Source organism: Lepidochelys kempii, chromosome 2 (assembly GCF_965140265.1).
Source record: "Lepidochelys kempii isolate rLepKem1 chromosome 2, rLepKem1.hap2, whole genome shotgun sequence".
Classification (NCBI taxonomy): domain Eukaryota; kingdom Metazoa; phylum Chordata; order Testudines; family Cheloniidae; genus Lepidochelys; species Lepidochelys kempii.
In genome coordinates this window covers 3,747,096-3,770,859 of record NC_133257.1, presented here as the reverse complement: position 1 = coordinate 3,770,859, position 23,764 = coordinate 3,747,096, and the positions used below count along the sequence as shown (strand labels likewise).

The 23,764-nt window shown below is 43.8% G+C and overlaps 1 protein-coding gene across 3 annotated transcripts in view; it reads left to right on the top strand.

The window, feature by feature from the left end:
* The window catches only part of ARHGAP39 (Rho GTPase activating protein 39), a 423,047-nt gene that overhangs the window by 164,803 nt on the left and 234,480 nt on the right, over nt 1–23,764 (top strand). For 2 of the 3 annotated variants that reach the window (XM_073329928.1, XM_073329926.1), the window contains exon 3: nt 17,942–18,022. The exons of the other annotated variant lie outside the window; for it this stretch is intronic. In XM_073329928.1, the coding sequence (XP_073186029.1) occupies nt 17,942–18,022 (81 nt within the window). The remainder of the gene's footprint in view (nt 1–17,941; nt 18,023–23,764) is intronic. 3 annotated transcript variants of the gene reach the window in all.

The window sequence follows — 23,764 nt, the reverse complement described above, 5'->3', positions numbered from 1 at the left end:
TGGCCTGTAGTTCCCAGGATCCTCCTTCTTCCCTTTTTTAAAGATTGGCACTACATTAGCCTTTTTCCAGTCATCCGGGACTTCCCCGGTTCGCCACGAGTTTTCAAAGATAATGGCCAATGGCTCTGCAATCACAGCCGCCAATTCCTTCAGCACTCTCGGATGCAACTCGTCCGGCCCCATGGACTTGTGCATGTCCAGCTTTTCTAAATAGTCCCTAACCACCTCTATCTCCACAGAGGGCTGGCCATCTCTTCCCCATTTTGTGATGCCCAGCGCAGCAGTCTGGGAGCTGACCTTATTAGTGAAAACAGAGGCAAAAAAAGCATTGAGTACATTAGCTTTTTCCACATCCTCTGTCACTAGGTTGCCTCCCTCATTCAGTAAGGGGCCCACACATTCCTTGGCTTTCTTCTTGTTGCCAACATACCTGAAGAAACCCTTCTTGTTACTCTTGACATCTCTGGCTAGCTGCAGCTCCAGGTGCGATTTGGCCCTCCTGATAACATTCCTACATGCCCGAGCAATATTTTTATACTCTTCCCTGGTCATATGAATGACATGAATGGCATCATGAATGGCATGAATGACAGCTCTGGCAAATGCAGGGTTAGATTTCCCATGTAAATTCACATTATTTTTAAAGCCCATGTGCAGTGGGTCAATTGACTTTTTTCACATTGAATTCTGGACTATGCAGCCTTCTGGCAGGTCTGTGTAGTTAGGAACTTCGTTGCCTGATCACCAAGGAAGCCTGCAACATCATCAATGTAAAGTACTTTAGGGCATGCATCAGCTTGGTAATTACAAATTCAAACCCTAACCTTCCCCACAAAGTGAGTTATTAAAAGCACAGCAAGAAAAAATCCAAGTGCCTCCAAAAATAGCAAGCTACCTTCCCTGAACATTCTATGCACCAGGCTGTGTGGGTGAGATAAATACTTGTATTGTTAATGAGTCGTGCATGTGCCTCAAAGAGAGAATGGGAACCTAAGGCTTCTAGGTTCATACATCATACCACTCTCCGTAATATGCCCTGCCTGCACCAAGGGCTGCTCGCTGCTTATGTTTATCTGCTGAGAATTCACACTAATCCTCTCTCCAAGTAACTAATGGGCTCCTGGGCCCCCAAATGATTAGTCTCATAATGGGAGGTTCCAAACCAATTTCCAAGTGTATTTTTATGGTGGCCATTGAGCTAAATGCCCAGCTGGGTTTTATAACATTTAGGAATTACAGCAGATGCCATTAAAAACCTAACTTTTACCACTCAGCACTGCCAGGATGACATTGGATTGTTTATATCTTACCATACATACAGCACATGCCATTGCAAATGCAACACTGGTACCACACAACAGGAACAGTACATTGCAAGGAGTGGGAAGAACATTGGAAGCAGAAGGAGAAGCAGCAGGACATCAGCGATTGGGGTGCAGTTGGAGCATGGGAGGGGGAGGAGGATTTCAATAGCTGCATTTTAAATCGAGTGGGGCAGGAAAGGCAAGATGGCATGAAGAGTGGACAGGGGGCTTTAAGGGAAGCTACAGTCTAATGAGCAATCACATGGTCACAGCGCTTCCCACCATGCCTGAGGGGCAAATTCCCTCTGAAACAGTAGTCTTGCATTTGCATTATGTCTGAGTCTTCTGCTGGCTCAAGCCATGATTTAACTGGGAAGCATGACAGTCTGAGGCCTCAGGGGTGCCCAAATTGCACAAGAGATCACAAACCAGCTCCACTTTCCATCAACCTGGTGTTGGTAATTAGGGAGAACATGGATGTCTCATACGCCAACTAACTGTCCCATCACATACAGCAGAGCTGTCCTAATAACACAGGGAAAGTGCTTGAAAGAAATTGGTTTAGGGAGGCCACCTGGTTGACTGAAACTCCTGCATTGCTGATGTAGCAAATGAAGTTTCATTCCAGGCAGCAACAGTTACGGACCAGCAACAAACCCAGAAATATTTTTGAGACTAACCAATTTATTTGAGCATAAGCTTTCATGAGCTACTGCTCACTTCATCGGATGCATATTCTTTTTGTGAATACAGACTAACACGGCTGCTACTCTGAAACCTAGAAATATTTTTAACTTCCTTTCATTAGAGGTTCTTGCAAATGTTAGCTAAACCATTAGACTATACTAAAGAAGTTGCATTGGTTTGACTAAACTTAAAACTGATCTAGTTAAACCAATGTAAACTCCTAATGTAGACACACAACTGATTTAACCCTTGCTTAAATCAGTTTGGCATGCATCCACAACTTACTGAATTAAACAAAACCAATTTATGCAAGTGTCTTGTACATAGCACGTCTATGTTGGGAGATAAAATTGATGTATCTAAATAAGTGCAAAGTCTAATTTATTTAAACCAATGCAACTTTTCTAGTATAAACAAGGCTTAAGTTTCACAGTGACCGCCGTAGCACCTGGGGTTCTCCCATTGCTGTAGTTAGTCACCTCTCTGAGAGGCATCAACCTAGTGCTGGCAACATGGGGGACGGGGAGGCAGTGTGGGGAGAGGGCGTGTGTTAGATCATCTTAACTGCAGCACTCAGGGATGTAGATCTGTCACACCTCTGAACAACATCGCTGGGTTGATCTAACTTTTTAGTGTAAACCTGGCCTATTCACTTATTTTAAAGAATGGGGCTGGGAACTAGGACACCAAGAAAGGAAGTGACTTGCTCAAAAGTCACGCAGCACATCAGTGGCAAAGTCAGAAATAGAATCAGTAGTCCCAATGCCTAATCCCCTGTTCTAGCCACTGGACAGCACTGCCTCCCACTGTCCCTATAAAAGGGCTACAGATGGTTTTCTATTCTATCTACTACCCAAGATCCATAAACCTGGAAATCCTGGGCGCCCCATCATCTCAGGCATTGGCACCCTGACAGCAGGATTGTCTGGCTATGTAGACTCCCTCCTCAGGCCCTACGCTACCAGCACTCCCAGCTACCTTCGAGACACCACTGTCTTCCTGAGGAAACTACAATCCATCGGTGATCTTCCTGAAAACACCATCCTGGCCACTGTGGATGTAGAAGCCCTCTACACCAACATTCCACACAAAGATGGACTACAAGCCGTCAAGAACAGTATCCCCGATAATGTCCCGGCTAACCTGGTGGCTGAACTGTGTGACTTTGTCCTTACCCATAACTATTTTACATTTGGGGACAATGTATACATTCAGATCAGCGGCACTGCTATGGGTACCCGCATGGCCCCACAGTATGCCAACATTTTTATGGCTGATTTAGAACAACGCTTCCTCAGCTCTCGTCCCCTAACGCCCCTACTCTACTTGCGCTATATTGATGACATCTTCATCATCTGGACCCATGGAAAAGCCGCCCTTGAGGAATTCCACCATGATTTCAACAATTTCCATCCCACCATCAACCTCAGCCTGGTCCAGTCCACACAAGAGATCCACTTTCTGGACACTACAGTGCTAATAAACAATGGTCATATAAACACCACCCTATACCGGAAACCTACTGACCGCTATTCGTACCTACATGCCTCCAGCTTTCACCCTGACCACACCACACGATCCATCGTCTACAGCCAAGCTCTGCGATACAACCGCATTTGCTCCAACCCCTCAGACAGAGACAAACACCGACAAGATCTCTATCAAGCATTCTGACAACTACAATACCCACCTGCTGAACTGAAGAAACAGATTGACAGAGCCAGAAGAGTTCCCAGAAGTCACTTACTACAGGACAGGCCTAACAAAGAAAATAACAGAACGCCACTAGCCGTCACCTTCAGCCCCCAACTAAAACCCTTCCAACGCATTATTAAGGGTCTACAACCTATCCTGAAGGATGACCCAACACTCTCACAAATCTTGGGAGACAGGCCAGTCCTTGCCTACAGACAGCCCCCCAACCTGAAGCAAATACTCGCCAACAACCACATACCACACAACAGAACCACTAAGCCAGGAACCTATCCTTGCAACAAAGCCCGTTGCCAACTGTGCCCACATATCTATTCAGGGGACACCATCAAAGGGCCTACTAACATCAGCCACACTATCAGAGGCTCGCCCACCTGCACATCTACCAATGTGATATATGCCATCATGTGCCAGCAATGCCCCTCTGCCATGTACATTGGTCAAACTGGACAGTTTTTACATAAAAGAATAAATGGACACAAATCAGATGTCAAGAATTATAACATTCATAAACCAGCCGGAGAACACTTCAATCTCTCTGGTCACGCAATTACAGACATGAAGGTCTATCTTACAACAAAAAACTTCAAATCCAGACTCCAGCGAGAAACTGCTGAATTGGAATTCATTTGCAAATTGGATACTATTAATTTAGGCTTAAATAGAGACTGGGAGTGGCTAAGTCATTATGCAAGGTAGCCTACTTCCCCTTGTTTTTTCCTGCCCGCACCCCCGACATTCTGGTTAAACTTGAATTTATGCTGGAAATGGCCCACCTTGATTATCATACACATTGTAAGGAGAGTGGTCAGTTTGGATGAGCTATTACCAGCGGGAGAGTGAGTTTGTGTGTGTGTGTTTTGGGGGGTGGGGGTGGGGGGGGAGGGTGAGAAAACCTGGATTTGTGCTGGAAATGGCCCAACTTGATTATCGTACACATTGTAAGGAGAGTGATCACTTTAGATAAGCTATTACCAGCAGGAGAATGGGGTGGGAGGAGGTATTGTTTCATGGTCTCTGTGTATATAATGTCTTCTGCAGTTTCCACCGTATGCATCCGATGAAGTGAGCTGTAGCTCACGAAAGCTTATGCTCAAATAAATTGGTTAGTCTCTAAGGTGCCACAAGTCCTCCTTTTCTTTTTGCGTATACAGACTAACACGGCTGTTACTCTGAAACCTATTCTAAGGCTGAGTTTGCAAAACTAAATAAACTTTATTTTGACCTGACAAATAATACTAACAGATATTTCCTTGAGCATTTAAAGGGTTTTTTTAAAACTTAATTTTTTATTAATCTCATATGGGAAATATATTTTCCCTCTCTAAACCCCGCCGAGATCTGTGTGGAATTTTCAAACAGTTCATCACTCATAGTGTTGCTCATCCTGTCACAACTTGGACTCCAATACATAAGGGGTAGGGCTGGAAGGTAGTAAGAGAATGGAAATGAATGAAACCCTCCCCGCCCCCCATTACCCCGATGTGGACTAGAAAACTGCTTTAAAGCACCATTTTAAAGTAAAGTATTCTTCCTACACAGCACGTACCCTAGAAAGAAAAGGTGAGGCAAGGCACAGTTGATGGTTAAAAAATGCCTCAGGCAATCACATCTACCCCCCTCCCCCACTCTCACCTCCTGAAGAAATCAGTTAAAATAAAGTCTTCCAAGTAGGTAAATGCTCTGAAGTCAAGTATCTGCATTATGTAAAAAGAATTGCAAAATGGGTCTTTTGTGAGACACAATGAAGCAATTAACTTGTGGGACGTGCGGGGAATGTAAGCACAGTATTCATCAGCACCTGCAGGAGGAGTAAAACACAGTCATGTTTCACTAATGGGTGACAGGACAAACGGTATGCTCTGAAATCAGGGGCAGCAGCCAGCAGGGCCCCACTTTCCTCAATCAGTGCTGGAGATGAAGGACATCGCAGGACAGGAGGAAAGGCTTTTGCCGTAGCTGTGATGTGCGACATTCAATTTTATTTCAATGATGGACGGAGCCGAGCTTTTAATCATGCTTCTAGAGCTGCAGTTGGGCTGGGATGTACATGACACGTGGCTGAGCTGTATCTCACAACATCAGGCAGCATTACAGAGTAGCAGCCGTGTTAGTCCGTATCCGCAAAAAGAACAGGAGTACTTGGGGCACCTTAGAGACTAACAAATTTTTCTGAGCATAAGCTTTCATGAGCGACAGCTCACTTCATCGGATGCATTCGGTTGAAAATACAGTGGGGAGATTTATATACACAGAGAACATGAAACAATGGGTGTTACCATACACACTGTAATCAGAGTGATCACTTAAGGTGAGCTATTACCAGCAGGAGAGTGTGGGGGATGGGGACAAGGGACGGGACTTTTTTTAGTGATAATCAAGGTGGGCCATTTCCAGGAGTTGACAAGAACGTCTGAGGAACAGTGTGTTGTGGGGGGGGGGTGGATAAACAAGGGGAAATAGTTTTACTTTGTGTAATGACCCATCCGCTCCCAGTCTCTATTCAAGCCTAAGTTAATTGTATCCAGTTTGCAAATTAATTCCAATTCAGCAGTCTCTCGCTGGAGTCTGGTTTTGAAATTTTTTGTTGAAGAATTGCCACTTTTGGGTCTGTAATCGAGTGACCATAGAGATTGAAGTGTTCTCCGACTAGTTTTTGAATGTTATAATTCTTGATGTCTGATTTGTGTCCATTTCTTCTTTTACGTAGAGACTGTCCAGTTTGACCAATGTACATGGCAGAGGGGCATTGCTGGCACATATCACATTGGTGGATGTGTAGGTGAACGAGCCTCTGACCATGTGGCTGATGTGATTAGGCCCTAGGGTGGTGTCTCCTGAATAGATCTGTGGGCACAGTTGGCAACGGGCTTTGTTGAGGTGGCACCAGCAGTTAAGCTTCTCAAGGACTATGGCTGCTCTCTGGCAACTCTTTCAGTGCCATTTTCTCTGTGCTCTTGGTTCAGGCAGTATTTCAACATGCTTAGACATTCTCTCCAGATTGAAATTCAGTCTCTAGGTCCTTACGTAGCATTGTGCCTTGGCTGAGGTATCATATCAGCAGTAACTCATGATGACACTGTACCTCTCCCAAGACTAACTCAGTGCTTGCATATATCATTTTCTTAATCCTCACTGATGTACTTTGTTGGAAGCCCAGTCCCTGCCCTGGTCCAGCAAGGAAACTAATTCTCCATGCATCAGCCTAGAGGAGTGAATATAAGCCCTGTACTGAATTGCTTTATTACCTGAATTTATATTAACAGGGTTAAGCAGAGGCACTAGTGAGCTCATTATTTCTCTCAATTAGGGATCAACAGAAAGGCAGATAACTTGACCAGTTACAGTGGCTACTGACTATAAGCAGCTAATATTTGGCGAGTCAATAAACCCTCCTTAAAACCCACATTTACAGCAACACAAACAGATACACATTCCTCAGTTCCTTCTCTTAAACTTAACCTTGGATCTATACCACCTTCCAAGGACAGCTGTCACCAAGGTTAGAGAGCCCTCTAACTACTCACTCAACCAGGGCTGTTCTCTCCCTCTAAAAAGTAGAGGTCTCACCTTCCATTGCTCATTGCTGAGCCAGTTTCAGTTGTATGAATCTTCTCATTGAGATTTGCTAAAAAACACAAAAAATACAACATCCACGCCAGATTCCAACATGTGCTCACAATCAATTGGGTTTTTTAATCCTTTCATTTTAAATATATAAACAGTTGTTAGATTTTATTCCCCTCTGACAGGTGGTGAGTAAAACGACCTGTCAGATGATCAAATAGCTCTGTTCATTGTAGCGCGATTTCACATCTGACTGTTCCCCAGTAACCCAAAAGGATCTGTTGAGTATGTTTCCCCCCCATCCTTGTTTATCCAGAGTAACAAGAAAGTGGTGGTTTTGGGGGGCTTTTTTTTCCTAAAAGGAAGACTACTAAAGCAAAAAGAACATTGAAATAGAAGATCAGAGAGAACAAGGGGACAGAAGGAAATAGATCCATCTTTCCAAGGGTTTTAGGCTCGGTCTACACCTAAAACTTAGGTCAACCTAGCTATGCCACTCAGGTATGTGAAAAATTCATACCCCTGACAGAACTAGTTAAGCCACCCTAAGCCTCAGTTTAGAGACCGCTAGGTTGACGGAAGAATTCCTCCTTCCATCGTTGTAGTAAGTGTCTTAAACTACAGCAGCACAGTTGTAGTGGAGACCGTGTACAGCATACCTGTAGTGTAGACATACCCTTACATGGCTGCCCATCTCTGCAGTAACCTAGTGCACTTCATTAGAGTCTCTGGCACTTCTTCCTTTTTGGGGTCACAGCTCTCCTTGGAGTAATTTTTGTTGTTTCTAGTGGTTTGGAAACAGACAGTCCCCCAAAGTGTTAGCATAACATGAAAAGAAAAAAGGGGGAATAAAGAGAAAAGTTATTTTGGCCCCAATGAGATATTTAAGAATTATCAGGCAAATGTCAGGTTTCAGAGTAACAGCCATGTTAGTCTCCATTCGCAAAAAGAAAAGGAGGACTTGTGGCACCTTAGAGACTAACCAATTTATTTGAGCATAAGCTTTTGTGAGCTACAGCTCACTTCATCGGATGCATTCAGTGGAAAATACAGTGGGGAGATTTATAAGTTCAGATAATGGCAGAACCTCCCTTCCTTCCTTTTCCCCCAGGAAATGGCACTCTCCAAGGAATTGGTGTGTTTTACCTTTTATTGACTTTAAAAAAAAACAACCCAACAATACAACTGTCAAGGTTCCTTCCCCACTCTGAACTCGATGTGGGGACCTGCATGAAAACCTCCTAAGCTTACTTTTACCAGCTTAGGTTAAAACTTCCCCAAGGTACAAACTATTTTACCCTTTGCCCTTGGACTTCCACTGCCACCACCAAACTTTATCTGGGTTCCTGAGAAAACGTTGTTTGGAAACATCTTTCCCCCCAAAATCCTCCCAACCCTTGCACCCCACTTCCTGGGGAAGGTTTGGTAAAAATCCTCACCAATTTGCATAGGTGACCACAGACCCAAACCCTTGGATCTTAGAACAATGAAAAAGCATTCAGTTTCCTTACAAGAAGATTTTTAATAGAAGAAAAAAAAAAGAATCACCTCTGTAAAATCAGGATGGTAAGTACCTTACAGGGTAATTAGATTCAAAACATAGAGAATCCCTCTAGGCAAAACCTTAAGTTACAAAAAAGACACACAGACAGGAATATTCATTCTATTCAGCACAGCTATTTTCTCAGCCATTTAAAGAAATCGTAATCTAACACATATCTAGCTAGATTACTTACTAAATTCTAAGACTCTATTCCTGTTCTATCCCCGGCAAAAGCATCACACAGACAGACACAGGCCCTTTGTTTTTCTCCCTCCTCCCAGCTTTTGAAAGTATCTTGTCTCCTCATTGGTCATTTTGGTCAGGTGCCAGCGAGGTTACCTTTAGCTTCTTAACCCTTTACAGGTGAAAGGATTTTTCCTCTGGCCAGGAGGAATTTTAAAGGTGATTATCCTTCCCTTTATATTTATGACAACAACTGTAGTGAATTCTCAAATTTCTAGCATACTGGAGTTCCCCTTTACTACCTTGGCCTAAGTTTGAAGCAAGGCACCTTCCAGATAAGATTTGGAAATCAGTACAGTAACATAACGAACAGAGAGCGGACAGAGTGAAGCTTCCAGTGAGACAGGAGCAATATGCACTCAGACACAAAAATCATCTGCTCCAAAGGGCATTATGACCACCACTACAGAAAGCCCCTCGTCCACATTTAAGTCAATACTGTGCTTCATACCAGAAGATAGAGGGTTATTTGTGAGCTTGCTAATGAGCTAGAAGAGAACCAGTTTTGCAGGAGAGACAGCTCCTTCAGACAATAACCCACCTGCGAGTTACATGTAGCAGGCAGTCTGCTTTCTGCCCTGGAAGAGAGAGGCAAGGGAAAAACACAAGACTTGAAAAATTATTGTATTCAGAGAACTCTGCTGTAATTACACTTTAGAAAAGCAATTGCTATCCTGCCTTGGATGCTCCCAGATTAAATCAGCTACCACTGCTTCAGCATGAGGGGTCTGGTTCCAATTAGCGTCTCTCTGAGAGACTCCAGATGAATGAGGATGACATGCTTTGGGGGTTCACCCAGACCAGCACAGGGCTGTGTCACTACCCGCCCTGTAACTTTGTGTTCTTCTGTGGTATTTTGCTTCGGCTCAGAGCCCTGAAACCAGCCTCTTGCTTACAACACAGTGACCTCACCCTGGCTTTCACCAGTCAGGTTATTTCTTGTAGGTTGACACCAGTAGCCCTTCCAGCCAGGAGTCTCCCCAACACTGTCTCCTCTGCAGTACTCGGCCTCTCTCACTGTAGCACTCACAAACCTTATTCAGGCTTCTGCTCCTTTAAAGAGACAGTACACAGTATCAGCCCGTTAGTTTGGCTGAAGAGGTTACCCTTCAGTTTGAACTACTGCATTGAGATGGTTGTACAATAAAACAAGATTGTTTGTTAGCAAAGAACATTAATGTAAGTGATACCAAGTAGAAGGAATTGAGATAGAATTGTTACAAACAAAAGTAAAAACACGTTTCTAGGACTCAAACCTAACAAACTAGGGTCTTGGTCTTGCCTATATTCAGATTTCCAGAGACTTTCATCCCCATGTTTGAAAGGTTCCACTTTTCTCGGATGTACAAGAGTTCTGGCCTCTTGTATCTGCCCAGTAATGGAAACCAAAATGGCTCCGTCCTCACTTAGAGCTTCCAAAGTTAAATGACCTTGCTTCAGGAAACAGGAAGGTTTCCTAGAGCTGCAGTTTCCATCCCCTGTCAAGATTGTTAAGTGGCCGTCCTCCACACTGGTTTGCCTGATGGCTTTGTCTGCTTTCAAAGTAAGTGCTTCCATTGTTTCTTCTTGCTCAACTTACAAGGGAGACACATTCAAGCAGGCACCACATTCCTTTGTCTAGGACGGGGTGACTTAAGCCCTGCCTGCCAAACACTATTTAAGAACTTATTTCCAGCACATAGTTATAATTTTTCATACATCACCGATGCATACACCACTCCATAACACTAATGATCAGCTTGTTGCCAGTTTGCATATGACACCTTACATGACCCCTTTTAGATACAGATTATGCCAACAGTGAGTTGGGATACTGAGTTGGTCAGGTCAGCTGAGGCTGTCAGCTACCTACCAGGGAGCCCCCTGCCCTCTGGCATTGGGCTGCTCTTAGGGTCAAAGTGGGTCTGAGAATTAGTCAGAAATTGTGGTTATGGTCTCATGAATCTGCTGCAAGAGGACAGAACTGTGGGTTTGTGTCAATGATTTGATATACAGTTTAAAAGAAGTTATTCAGCAGTGACTGATTCAGCTATTGGAAGAAGGGTTGTCTGAAAGCACCTGACCTGCTCTGAGTAATGAGAGGAACAGAGGAGCTAAAGGGAGTTTTAAATGGCCTTTGTATCCATCTTCTGACTGTCATTTCTGGAGCACTTTGTGACCCACTGGACACTTTCAACTCTCCCTTTGCATTTCACTTGTACTGCATGAGATAAAAGAATCTAGCAGGTCACAAAGCACTGCTGAAAAGGCAGTCACCAAAAGTGGGAGATGGGAAGTAGGAGAGGAGTCAGGAACAGACACACACATAGCATTTTACATCTTCAAAGCAGAGGGCAAATGTTAACCCAGCGGCAGCTCTGGGATGCAGGCTTCATCCCTGCTTCACCAATAGGAACAGCCCTGGAGAACTCACTTTCCTGGATCCCAGTTCTATAGTCAGCCCACTAGGCCACATTGCCTTTAATAAAGCAGAAGCACTAAGGCTCAGGAAATTAAGAAAAGAAAGGGAGGCCAAAGAACTTCAGTAATATATTCCACATCATACAAGAAGAGTTTCAATAACCTTCCTTCCACACTTCTATCTTGGGCATTTATCTGGCATGGACTGCTGTAGTATCCAAGCTCACGTCATTTCTCTCCCCCTGTATGAAGCATTGTCCGTGCTGGAATTTGCATAATGTGCTACAAATAAGTTATTTTAATAATTTTTAAATGAAAAAAATATTTATTTAAAAGCTCTCCAGACTGGTCTATTAGAACATGGCTCAGATTGCTGAAGGCACCTGGACCAATGCACTCGAGCCATCTGTTAATGCTACACTAAAACCAAGGCAGGGGGTCAGGCCGGCCAATACAGCACAGCCTGGTCTGGGAGTTGGGCTAGCTGGTGCAACTGGGGCGGGCTGGCGGGACTCCTCTGGTCATGGGGGAGGAGGGGGTGTCTCAGGCAGAAGGGGGGGGTGGTGGGTTAGCCTCCTTGAAGCGGGGTTTCACCCATTGCCCATGTCCCAGCCCACAATAATACATACATAATTCATTTAATTCAGTAGACCCCAAAGAGACTTAAACTTAATTCAGTACCTTTTGTCAAGGATATAGCAGGAAATTGCCATATCTGTCACAAAGACTTACTAGCCCAGGCACAGACTTCTTCCTCATGTGCCATGATAAGACATTGTACACGACTATCAAAGATAGATAAATTTGTCATAAGCAAGTAGAATTTCAAGGTTGTCTTAGAAATGTTGGAGTTAGAATAAATCAGTATCTGATGGCTCATCCGCATGGGGGGCTAGAAAGCATCTTTGCTGCTTAGAAGGCTTATATGGTACAAAGACAGCTGCACGTGCCATGCACTGCCATTTAACTACCACAGAAAATGCAGCAGTGGAAGCCTTTGTCCTGAACCTATTTCCAACTTGCAGGACTTGTGTAATTTTCTCTGTAGTGTTTGTACTAATTCTTGAACAAGTTGACCCCCGCCCCATGGATCATAGTGGACCAAAGGCAAATCAACCAACCCAAGCGGTTTGGGTGATGGCAGCATTCCATAATGCCTGTCTCAGTCTTATGACTGTGGGCCAGTAGCCAGCCTGTGTATTAACTAAACGGAGGCAATGGAGCGAAGTTCATGTGCACTCCATCTTGCCAAGCATCAGCTTCCACAGCATCAGCATCTACAGTGCTGGGTAGAAGGAAGCAGTGCAAGGCCTTTGCTGAAGGGATGTCACAGACTGATGGTGTCACAGATGAGATCTACATTAGCTCATCATGCTAAGGAGTCACAAAGGCAGGAACACTCTTTTGTTTGGTTTTGCCAAATTTTCAGAATGTGACCAAATGGCCTCAGCAAAGAGGCAAAAAAGTGACAATCTCCTTCCCCCTTGGGCGTTCATGCTGAGGTGTTTCCTGGCCCCTTGGGGCTGCACGGTGTTATGACAGTTGGAAACTGGAGTTTTTAACTCAGTCTGGTGCATTTAAGACTCTGCAGCATGCTGTGAAGGATGCTCGCTCAGAATTTAATTCTCCTGAGTAAGTTGCTCTAAACATTAGATATACAGTGACATCAATTGGTGAAGCATTCTTGGAGTCTGTCAATCAGAGGTGAAGCAATGCATTCAGGGGAATCTGGGCAGCAGCAGGCTGCTCTGGATTTGATGACCCCCACCTTAAAATATTTGGAAATCTAGATTAAAAAAGAGAACTGACTTGGCAATTTACTGTGAGGCTGGGGAGAAGAGAGAAGTTGGAGATTTGGGGGTTTCCCCAAGACATTTGCTTCTCCCTTTATGCTAAGAATCGTGGGGAGCCCTTGGTTACACCATTAGAGCTTAAGCCAGGGAGTTTAATGGGGTACTCTAACTACCTACTGCCTCCTTGTCTTCCTTCCCTTGCTGGGCTCTCATGTCTTTGACCTCAAGGATGCATCTTCCAGAATATTGGAACTCTCAACCTGAAATCTCAGGGCTAGGTAATGAATCCCCCCATTACTAATCTCATGTGTCAAAGGAACAGTGTCCAGTGTTGTAGTGAAGTTTGGAAATTCCATGTGTGTATCCTGATGTGAAGTGGACAGGACAGGAAGGACCAACATTGGATTGACCTATCTTTTTGTCTCGTACTCAACTAAACAGCCCTTGTATGTTACAGAAGTAGCAAGCCTTGGAAAGAAGCTGTCCACATAGGAATAGTAGCTATTTAGTTGTTAAAATTCTTTTATGTTGGCATAAATTTTTTTGCTCCTTCCTTTATTGCATTCCTTTTATTATGCTTATTGTTATTCATCCTCCTTTAAATCTTCCTGCTCTACCAGACCCGTGGTCACTTATGTCCACATGCAATTCCATTGATCTGTCAATCATACGGTACTTGTTTGTGCATCTAGAAGTATTTTTTCACACAACGCACAGTCAATCTGTGGAACGCTTTGCCAGAGGATGTTGTGAAGGCCAAGACTATAACAAGGTTCAAAAAAGAACTAGATAAGTTCATGGAGGATAGGTCCATCAATGGCTATTAGCCAGGATGGCAGTAATGGTGTCCCTAGCCTCTGTTTTTCAGAAGCTGGGAATGGGCGACAGGGGATGGGTCACTTGATGATTATCTGTTCTGTTCATTCCCTCTGGGGCACCTGGCATTGGCCACTGTGGGAAGACAGGATATTGGGCTAGATGGACCTTTGGTCTGACCCAGTATGGCCTTTCTGATGTTTTTAAGAAAAACACGACAACTTGTAGATGATCTGACTCATGTAGGCCTGTCAACAGGGACAGAGCTAGTTTCCTTTGAAAGTTTGCTAAGATTCCTGCTGATGCTATAAAACAGATCTTCTAACTTGAGTGATGGCTTATTTTTCCAGGCTCCTGTCCGATACAGTGGCTTTTCCCCCTTCCCTCAGTCTTGTCAATTACTCAATATTCTGTCCTCTCAAGGGATTTTATTTTTCAGAGTCAGAACCTTCAAAAATCAACCTTAAGATAATGAGTAGTGCGTTCTTAGCAACAGCTATGGAGTGGTGAATTTTGATCTGCTATAAAATAAGTCGTTCATGTGGACCATCTGTCATAAATGACATTACCATATTTCTCATGACCTTGAAACTTGTAACTTGCAAGTGAGGGACAAGATAGTTGCCAGCAATATCATTTCCAGCCTGGTGCTTCAGTAGGAGGAGCTGATTACAATCAAACTGTGATTCACCAGCAACGGCATGAAGAGCCATACTGTCCATTGTGTGCCCAGAAACAGGGAGCAAAGACCAGGGAATAACATCCCATATTTCTCCCGACATTTAGTCTCCTCCAGGATCTTGCTGCAATACTTAGGATGGGAGTAGGGATTGTTAGCTACTCCAAAGCTTGCCTCTTGCCATGTGATCTTGTGACCATGCAGCAGCACATACCGTATATGGCTTTGGGTCGTTGAGAGCTCACTCATCTACAAGCCTGATATTTGAGTCATTCTCTTCTAATTGCTCTTGGGCTGGCATCTCATGACACTTTCTTTGAAGATCGGCAAGGCACTAACATCTGCCAAGTGAATATGAGCATGTTTTAGGGCAGAACATATTAAATGCTGCTTCATCTGAGTAGCCCTATGTGAACTTTCGAGCTTTACACTGAAAACTTAAAAATCAGTACTTTGGACAGTAATCCCAGCAACACTTGCATTTGCGTGTATTTCACAGGCATTTAAAGCACAAGGGTACATTGTGCAATCTTGTTGAAGGAGATATCTTACGTGTCAGTTCTTCAAATGTATAATGCCCCAAAAGAACCCTGGGTATAGCTAAACATAGAGAGGGTGACATGAACTAGAAAAAATAAAATATAGCCGAATAATTAGTTGCAGTCAGTGCTGACTTGCACCATCTGAATTTCATGGACTCTTTACATCTGGGTAATTTGTTCATTTTTTGTGCGTAAATACAAGCTTAATTCACTTGTGAGCTCCCACCTACCTCAGAAAACTGGGACTTGAGTCTTGCAGACTCCGCTGGAAAAAAGGTGTCTTAAAAGCAACATTACTGTACTGGAGCCTCTGTCCTGAGCATCTGGAAGAACCTTCCCACTTGCTGATTAAAAACAATCTCCCAGACTCACCAAGCCTCCCAGAAGTTCTGTGGAATAGTTAGACAGAAGGGAGACCAGGACTTACTGTGGTCAACTCCTTCCTGGGTAACAAACTGGCTAAAGACATGCCATGGCAGTGCCTGTTCCACTAGCCGCATCTGTGATTCAGATAGGTAAATTCCCTTTGCCGCGGGCAGTTTGCTCTGGGAAGCAGAGGGGTGCTGAGTGCCCTTCGTTTCAGATGTTTGCTGTAACAGAGGAACTTCATCCCAGTCCACTTGTTCAGCCTGCAGCTTCTAATCCAAGCTTCTAAAACTTGCCTGAAGACCTTGCTTAGCTAGAGCCTATTCCAGTCCACTGAAGCCAATAGGAAGCATCCAATTGACTTCAATAGACTCTGAATAGAGCCCACAGCTGGACCATTTTCTAAGTTACGTCCCAGCCTTCTGAAGTTGCCTGAGCCAAGCCTCAGTAGATTGTGTGAAAGGAGATCGCAGCTCCTTGTGGAGGAGTTACCGTCGTCTTTGGATTTGGATTCAGAACTCAAGACGAGAACACAAGGACTGCAGAATAGGCCGGATACCAAGAGAGTGAGGCAGGGAGAACATGTGCATGTGCTACATACAGAGAAAGAAAAGGGGTTAAGTGATGCAACACAGTGCTTCTGCAAGTCATAATTTTAAGGCTCAGAAGCCTCATTGAAATTAGCTTTGACAGAAGCTTAATTTTATTGCCACTTTCCTGAATAAAATTTGAGTTCTATCCTAATAGGAACATGGCTTTTTTTCTTCTTTCTGAAACCAGCATCTAATCTGAACTCTGTGTCTATGTGTGTGTTTTCACACCATATCTTTTAGAGAATTGATCAGAAAGAAGTAGTTTCTCTAGCTTTGCACTTTGTTGTATAAGGAACTAACAAAATAAATGTCCAACCTTTTGTTCAGTGTGTGTGAATTGCCAGGCGTTCTATAAATAAATAAGCCTGATGATTTATGCAGCCCGTTACAGAGTGTTGTTAAGGGGAAGAGAGTCTCCCTACTTCCCCGTGCCATTACAGATGCACGTTAAGCAAAGCTGGAGGTGTAGCTCTTTTGCGCTGAATCATATATGCACATTTATATAAAAATGTGAATGCTGCCTTTAGACAAAGAAAGCTAGGGTAAGCTAAATCTAGTGCCTAAATGGAGTAAGGTGTAAAGAGAAATGCATCTCTGCTTTCTGTTCAATCTGGAGGAACGTGAAGTGGGAGTATCAAGAATGTCAAGGGGCAACTGACCTTTGACCTTGTATAATATTTATGTGTGTGAGAGAGAGGCTTTAAAATGTGCTAGTCTGGAAAGCAACGCTTCAAAAATGGCATTATGAGGTTCCAGGCTTGTTCTCTCAATGACTCCAGATCAAATCTACTCAGTGTAGAGTGTTTGTGTTTTCTAACTGCCAGTCCTGTAAACTTCCTCCAGATTCTGAGAATCAAGCTGGGTTCACAGGTGTTTGGAACTTGGTAAACAGTTCTGTTGCTCATTGCCCAGGGAGTAGACTGTCCAGCTCCCTCTTCGTTGTCTTGGCACTGCAGGGCTAATGCAAGTAAAAAAGTAGTAACGTTGTCCAGTCCACTGAAGTCGGCATGTACAGATGAGGGTGGAGGACAGACTTTACCGAGTAGCAAGGGGCCATTTCTACATAATAGTTCTCCTCTGAAAATCTGCCTGACTAACAAAACATTGAGCAGGCTCTCCATAGGTGTGCAGATGAGTTAACAAAAAAACAAAACCTCTGGCCCTGCAGAGTTTACAATAAGTTGAAATGTATTTTATCTATTTCTGTGCCGACAGCATGCTAAACTTTATATAGTCCTTGCCCTGAACATAGTATGGAGTACTATGCTAATGTAGAATGGCTTTCAAATAAATGGGTATGGAGTGACAAGCCCTAGGAAAGGAGATGGTTTGAGAGGGACGAAGGTTGTGGGACAAGATCGTGAGATGCTTTTGTTATGGGCACGCTTTGTTGGATCCTTTCTTAATGTATAGTTAGTGTTCAGGGGAAAATATGACCTATTTGGGGTTTTGAGGAAAGTCAGTTGAGAGCAATCCAAGGGAAGCAGAAATCTATTACAGTCCATGGATGGCTAAATGATGGTAACTGAGCCACCTGAGAGATAACAATTCTGAGTGTGGTCCCCAGGCTTGTGGGGATTGGAGGCCAGTGTCTGTGAATGTGGGTGGGGGTACATCCCTGTCACCCACAAGCTAAAATATTGATGCAAATTGCTGTCCTTGGTAATTTCCTTCTTCCCCATTCCTATGTTGCAGTTCTTCACCTCCCGGAGTGTTTGAGAAAGAATATGAAATATACCGGGATTACAATACAGAAGGTCAACTTCTCCACTACAGGTAGCTGACATTTATCTACAGTAACGGGGCTTTGTCTTCTGAGAATGACTGACTGAAATGTAAACAATGCCGTATTGTGTGTGGGATTGGGGACGCTATTTGTGAGTGTGTCTGTGAGGGGAAAGCGAACTTCATGTAGAAGGAGGTATTGAACGCCTTATCTCTTTATTCCTTTTGATCTTCCTTTGTAAACTTTGGCTCTCTAATGTCAGGATGATAATGTTGTCTCCTGTTTATTTATAGTGGAAGCTCTTTGAGACAGGAACTGTTCACTACTGTGTTTGTATAGTACCTACCACTGTGTGGGCTTGATCTGGGTTGGACGCTTGGCACTAGCATTATAAACATGATAACAATTGTTAGAGCAGGGCATTTGGAGCCCTGGGCTGGAGGCAGTTTGGTGACTGGGCTGGGAATGGAATGCAGGAGTTTCCTTGTTCTCAATCCTTTAGACCCTGCTGCCTTGCCAGTGTGTTTGATTTCTTTAGGTATCTTTCCTGCTGAACATGGGCTGGATAAGACAGTAGCAAATATTCATTTATGGGAGTGATTATTCTGTGTGCATTTCGGAGGTTATAAAAATTATACTTCAGACAGAAGGCTGCAGGTCTGTTTCTTCTGTGCTGTAATCTTGTCTTTTGAAATATGCTCAACTGCTTACATAAGGATTTTGTATAACAAATTATCAATATTTGCTTTGATTTCTCATTAATGGTAAAACTAGATATTAAAAAAACAGAGGGGGAAAACCCCACCTCCATATTCTCTGCTTGCTGCTCACAAAGCCCTGTAAGGCTAATGGGACTCTCACATCAAGAGGAAAATGGGGACCCATTTCAGGAATCATGCAGGCTCCAGCAGTCTGGAGCGCTGTCAGTCACCGCTGCCTTCTCCGTGAGCCTGCAGCTTGCCAGGATCTGGTAAGAACAGCCATCGCATCATTTGTCCACCTTGGGGCCAGTTTTTGTTGGCTTTCTGAGGTTTTGTTTGGGGCTGTAGGTGTTTGTTTATTTGGGTTGTCTGTTTCATCAGAAAGTTCAGTTGGTTTCAGGCACAGATTTTCTGCCACCATGCCTCCTCAATCTCTACAGGCAGAGGAGTTGGAGGCTTCACCTGGGGGAAGGGAAGATAACAATGCATAACGTCAATCCTAGCTTTAAGAAGAGACAACCCATCGTAAGAGTGTCTAGCACTTCTGCACACAGTGCACCTTAGAACTGTGGTTGAACCAGTGCATTTTTTGTTCTCCAAACACAATGCACTGCATTAGGAGATGGAGTTGGGTAATATTGCTAAATCACAACAGTTATAGCATTGATGGCTTCCTGGTTGCTCTAGGCAGAAACTGTTGAAGACTATATGCGTTCAGATAACCCACATACTTCCATTACAGGCTGACTTGTGAAATGCTCTACGTAGTCATTGCATGTTGACAGATGGTGTTTGTACGCATAATGAAAGTTCAAGGCGTTCTAAGCAATGGCTTACTGCAGCACTTCCCCTCTTAGTGTAGATAAGGCCAGAGTGGTCTGTCCCAGTCTGTTCTCTAGAGCTGTCTATCCAAATTGGGGATGGTAGGATTTTCTCTTCCTTGTGACTGGCAGAGTCCAAAGTAATCCAGAAGATAATACTTGGACATCAGTTTTCTCTAATGGAACCGTTTTATCTAATATCAAACCTGAGGCCTCTCTCACATGGACTTGCTGTCCAGATGGCACAAGCAACATGCCTGATTTCAGTCACAACATTACAGTTCACAGGAAAGTGGGATCGAGCTCTGATGTGCTGTCTGACTGTCAGAGAAGCAGTTCTCCAGATCATCATGCTTACATTAATGTATCTCTTAAGGATGTTAGCGCTGTTGGTTAGTGGGTGTCAGATTTCCGGCTTGGATATGAGCTTCAAGGATTGTTCAGTTCAGTGTTCCTCTGAGCCTTGATTAACATTCACAGTGTGTGAGCTCCTAATGGGACATCTGTAGGCTCCAGAAATTAAGGAGAGGTTAATGCACCAATTGCAATCACTTCAGTTTTTATTTCCGACTAGCATTTAGACCCACTGTTTGTGATGAACATTTTTCCCCAGTTAGTTTCAGATCCTTAAAATGCTACCTGCCCTGCTGGAGGAATACCACTGAGTAACAGAGTACACGCATATCCTGCCAAATATTTGGTATTTTGAGTGTCTAGGACTGTGTGGAAGGGTCGTCTATGATTCTTCAGCAACATTTGTTCTGTAAAATGTATAGAGGCTGAATTGATATTCTCTTCGCCTTTCACCCACTTTGGACATTTGAGACACTTAAGATTTGAACTGGGGCCAGGGCTCATCACAGCAGTGCCCTATCTTAAGGGGTCCACATGGTGCTTTGGTAAAAGCATGGATTGTTACTATTTATTCTTATTTATGATTTGTATTGTGGTATCCCCTGGGAGCTTCAGTCATGAACCAGGACGCCATTGTGCTAGGCACTGTACAAACACAGAACAGACAGACAATGCCTGCTCCAAATGCCTTACAATGTGAGTGAGACAAGGGGGGTGAGGTAATATCTTTTATTGGGCCAACTTCTGTTGGTGAAAGGACGCACTTTAAAGCACACACAGACCTGCTCTTCAGGTCTGGGAAAAGTCTGAAGAAGAGCTCTGTGTGAGCTTGAAAGCACATCTCTTTCACCAACAGAAATAGGTGCAGTAAAAGATAGTCCTTCACCCACCTTATCTCTTTTATGTCCTGGGGCCGACACAGCTATACACTGCAGACTACAATCTAAGTATAAGACAAGAGGCAACAGGAGAAGCACAAGGAAACCGAGACAGTACTGGTCACTGTGACGGGCAGCCTCAGGTGCTCTGCTGTAATTTGGCCTCAGTTTAAGATGAGCTGGAGCTCCCTGCATGAAGCTACCCTTAGACCAGCATGGTCCCTGGTTAGTGACTCATCCATTCTGACATGATTAATAGTCAAAATCTGCCCATTGAAGAGGTTCTTGCTTGTGTGATTTGATGGCTGTTGGCAGGGCTGATGTGGTGGTGAGAGCTGGCTGAGAAGCCTGCAGAGGCTGAGTTGGTAACTTTCAGCCTGCATAGCCAGCTATAAATATCTCCTTTCAACTGTCTACTCTGCTAGCCCTGTAACTTAGTTTCTTCTGCACTGATCTTGCAAGAGGAATTCTTTTACACTGACTATCTGGCCTGTCAAAATAAATCTCCATTTGGACCATGGGATGAAAAACAAACTTCCTAAAAGTAAGAGATCAGACTTCCCAACGCAAATGGCAATGACTTTTTATATTGTAACCCTATACCATTGAATGACCTTAATATTCTTGTATAGCCCTGGTAGAGCCCCTTCCTGTGTTCTCTTATATGCACCTGCAAAGTGCTGTATGTGAAGGTAGTGGGTGAGCTTGGCCAGCCTAATAACAACCATTCCTCAGAGCCTTCCTCCGTGAGCTGAGTAAGTTGCATGCCCATTTTTCAGATGAGGAAACTAACAGGGGAAGTGATTTGCCCAAGTTCTATATCATTGTTCCAGCTGGTATTAAACTCAGGGGTGCCTGGCTCTCAGGCCCATGGTTGGCCCAGTAGACCACATGGTCACTCTTTTAGTTTGCAGGTAGCAGTGGGAATACTCATTCAGTATCCATCCAGGTGAGTGACTGAGCAAAGCCAAAAAAGGCTGGAGAGGTAACTCAGACTCTTTGATTTGTTTTGTGAGCAGCTATTTCTGTAAACAGGACAGAGCAAGCAGGACAGTGATTTGATGCTGATCAATTCTGACCCTTTGCCTGCTGGATTATCACACTGGATACAAGCTCCAATAAGATAGAAGAGAAAATGTAGGTTCTCTCAGTGACAGCAACTCCATCAGCAAGTCGGCGAATGCCCCCCTCCCACCAGTCAGGAGGTGCAGCCTTACTGCTAGCATGTAGACAGGTTTCAGAGTAGCAGCCGTGTTAGTCTGTATCTGTAAAAAAAAAAGGAGTGCTTGTGGCACCTAAGAGACTAACACATTTATCTGAGCATAAGCTTTCATGAGCTACAGCTCACTTCATCGGATGCATACAGTGGAAAATATAGTGGGGAGATTTTATATACACAGAGAACATGAAACAATGGGTTTTACCATACAGACTGTAACAAGAGTGACCAGAAAAGGTGGGCTATTACCAGCAGGAGAGCGGCGGGGGCGAGGGAGGTGAACTTTTTGTAGTGATAATCAAGGTGGGCCATTTCCAGCAGTTTACAAGAACAGTAGGAGGGGAAATAAACAAGGGGAAATAGTTTTACTTTGTATAATGACCCATCCACTCCCAGTCTCTATTCAAGCCTAAATTAATTGTATCCAGTTTGCAAATTAATTCCAATTCAGCAGTCTCTCGTTGGAGTCTGTTTTTGAAGTTTTTTTGTTGAAGAATTGCCACTTTTAGGTCTGTAATCGAGTGACCAGAGAGATTGAAGTGTTCTCTGACTGGTTTTTGAATGTTATAATTCTTGATGTCTGATTTGTGTCCATTTCTTCTTTTATGTCGAGACTGTCCAGTTTGGCCAATGTACATGGCAGAGGGGCATTGCTGGCACATGATGGCATATATCACATTGGTAGATGTGCAGGTGAACGAGCCTCTGATAGTGTGGCTGATGTGATGTGATGTGGCAGACGTCAAGAATTATAACATTCAAAAACCAGTCAGAGAACACTTCAATCTCTTTGGTCACTCGATTACAGACCTAAAAGTGGCAGTTCTTCAACAAAAAAACTTCAAAAACAGACTCCAACCAGAATTGGAATTAATTTGAAAACTGGATACAATTAACTTAGGCTTGAATAAAGACTGGGAGTGGATGTGTCATTACACAAAGTAAAACTATTTCCCCTTGTTTATTTCCCCTTCTGCTGTTCCTGTAAACTGCTGGAAATGGCCCACCTTGATTATCACTACAAAAGGTCCCCCCCAGCTGGTAATAGCTCACCTTTCCTGATCACTTGTTACAGTGTGTATGGTAACACCCATTGTTTCATGTTCTCTGTGTATATAAAATCTCCCCACTATATTTTCCACTGAATGCATCCGATGAAGTGAGCTGTAGCTCACGAAAGCTTATACTCAGATAAATTTGTTAGCCTCTAAGGTGCCACAAGTCCTCCTTTTCTTTTTGCTAGCATGTAGAGTGCCTTGTCTGCCTTACGCATGCCAGCAACACATCTTGCAACAGCTGCCTGTGCTTTCTCTTCCTTTCATGTGGGGCCTTTTCCAGCAACCAAGCAATTAAAAGATGAAATTTCATTGTGGTTAGCACACATGGTCTGTTTGCCTTAGTACAAGCTTTGCTAGAGAGAGAGACTTCCAGTTCTTTCCCCTCTCAGCTTTATTGGCTGTAAAACGCAGACTACCCCTACCTCCCCCAGATCTGTGCCAGATGGGAAGCTAATTAGCAGCTTCAAGCCCCCTGTTTGTTTAATTAGCTAAGAGTGGATTATTTTCTGGAGGAACCAGGCAGAGGTGTCCTTTAGCGTGGGCCTCTGTGTGCAGTCAGGAGAGAAGAGCTCCTATAATAAAAGTGGGAGCTTCTTTTGAGGGTATGGCTAACCCCCCATTAAAGTGTAGCTATGTGGCCTTTGGCTTCTGTGCAAACTGTTCTCTTGCCATCAAGGGTGAAAGTTAGAGCCTGGACTTTCAGCCATGCCTAGTGGTTTTTGGGTGCCCAAATTGACACATTTAAAGGGCCTGATTTTCAG